Raw genomic sequence first — 1,740 nt, 5'->3', positions numbered from 1 at the left:
CTCACACACGGAGCGGGGCAGCCTCACTGCTGCACACTCAGGCAGAGACACTGCTGGACCTCACACTGGACGGGGCAACCACACACACACGTACATGGAGACACATTGGGAGCCGCGTGTAGTCACAACACACGTACACACAATCACACGGTCACACAGTTACACATTCACAGCAACAGTGTCAGTCACACACTTAATGTCATACCCTGGTCTCCACCGCCCTCCTCGCTCTCTCACTGACACACGCACACACAGACACCATCACACATTTAGTCACAGAGGCCCTATACAGAACTCTACACACCTGCTCACAGAAGTGTGCACACACATCTACAACTTAGTATCATAGCAGCCTCCCACAGACCCACACATCCTCACGCAGACTCTCTCTCACACTTAAGCATACACACAAGCACACACGCAGTCACAAGGCTCCATGTAGCCATACACACTTGCTGACTCACACCCACAAACATACACCATCGCACACTTCAGGTTGCAGAGCCCCCCACGCAACCCTGCACTCTCGCATACACGCACACACAGTCACAGCAGCCCCACACAGCCATGCATGTGCTCACTCACACACCCCCCATCACACACTCAGGGCCACAGCCTCCTCGGGCTGGCACGCCCTCACGCTAATACGGTCACAGTCACACCTGATGGCACCCACACTCCAGCCCCGCGTCGCCCTCCACTCACTCTCACAGCTGCACACACAGCACCAAACCCCCCTCGCAGGGGGATCCCCATCCTTTTCTGTCCTGCCCCCATCCCTCAGGCAGCCACGCGCAGGCACCTGTGCCCCAGGCTCTGGACATGGCCGGTCCCCTTGCTGAAGCACTGCCCCCACCAGAGACCCCCAGACACCCTGGTCCCACATCCACCATGGTCTCCCTAAACTGCCAGACCACCCCCAGGTGCCAGCCGGAGGAGAGGCCCCCCTGGGGCTTTGAACACCTGCCAGCCCCGGACCCCGAGGGCTGTAGACGGTCTCAGGCAGGTTCTTCCACCTCCGAGCCTTTGGGGCCGGATCCTCCTCTGGGGTGGGGCCGTCCTGGGCGCTGCAGGGTGTTGAGCAGCATCCCTGGCCCCCATCCACCAGGTGCCTGTAACACCCTGCCTCCAGCTGTGACAACCAAAATACAGACATGACCCACGTCCCCTGGGGGCAGACTGGCCCTGGGTGAGGAGCACGCTCTAGAAAAAGGGGGCACAGCACTGTTACAGCATCCCCAGCTGGAGACGGGTGACGATGTTGGGACCCCAGACCACGCAGGCAGTGAGCACAGCAGTGACAATCACGGGAAGACCAACCAGAACCGTCGCTGCTGGGAGCACCACTCCCCCCTCCCGGGGAGCTGGTTCCCTGGGGGGCAAGTGCCTGGGTGGGGCGGTCCCCAGCAGGTGACGCCCGACAGCTGAGGTCCCCAGCATGTGAAGGCCTGTAGGTGAGATCTCAGCAGGTGAACTCCTGCAGGTGAGGTCCCAGCAGGTGAGCTCCCGACTGTGCGGTCTGGGCAGGTGAGGCTCCCAGCAGCCCAGGCCCCAGGCCGCTGGCTCATGTGAACCAGGAGGCTATGCTGGGCACCGCCTGGTACCTGGGCTCCTGCTGCAGCCGCCAGCAGGCCTCGCAGTAGTGCTGGGCCCAACTTCTGGAGCAGGGCCGCAGTGTCTCCCGCCAGCGGAAGTATCTCAGGTAGGCGGCCTGGTCCTTGTCCAGAGCCTGCAGGTGCT

The 1,740-nt window shown here is 61.8% G+C and overlaps 1 protein-coding gene across 1 annotated transcript in view; it reads right to left on the bottom strand.

Annotated features, from left to right (window-relative positions):
• Positions 1-6: 6 nt before the first annotated feature.
• Positions 7-1,740, bottom strand: part of LOC101351067 (alpha-(1,3)-fucosyltransferase 5-like) — a 3,097-nt gene continuing 1,363 nt past the window's right edge. The window contains exon 2 of the mRNA XM_004378624.2: positions 7-1,738. Coding sequence (XP_004378681.1) covers positions 1,565-1,738 — 174 coding nt within the window. The 3' untranslated portion in view covers positions 7-1,564. The remainder of the gene's footprint in view (positions 1,739-1,740) is intronic.

The sequence above is a fragment of the Trichechus manatus genome, unplaced genomic scaffold (assembly GCF_000243295.1).
Source record: "Trichechus manatus latirostris isolate Lorelei unplaced genomic scaffold, TriManLat1.0 scaffold00057, whole genome shotgun sequence".
NCBI lineage: Eukaryota > Metazoa > Chordata > Mammalia > Sirenia > Trichechidae > Trichechus > Trichechus manatus.
The sequence above is the reverse complement of the archived record's forward strand: the minus strand, read 5'-3'. Positions and strand labels throughout refer to the sequence as shown.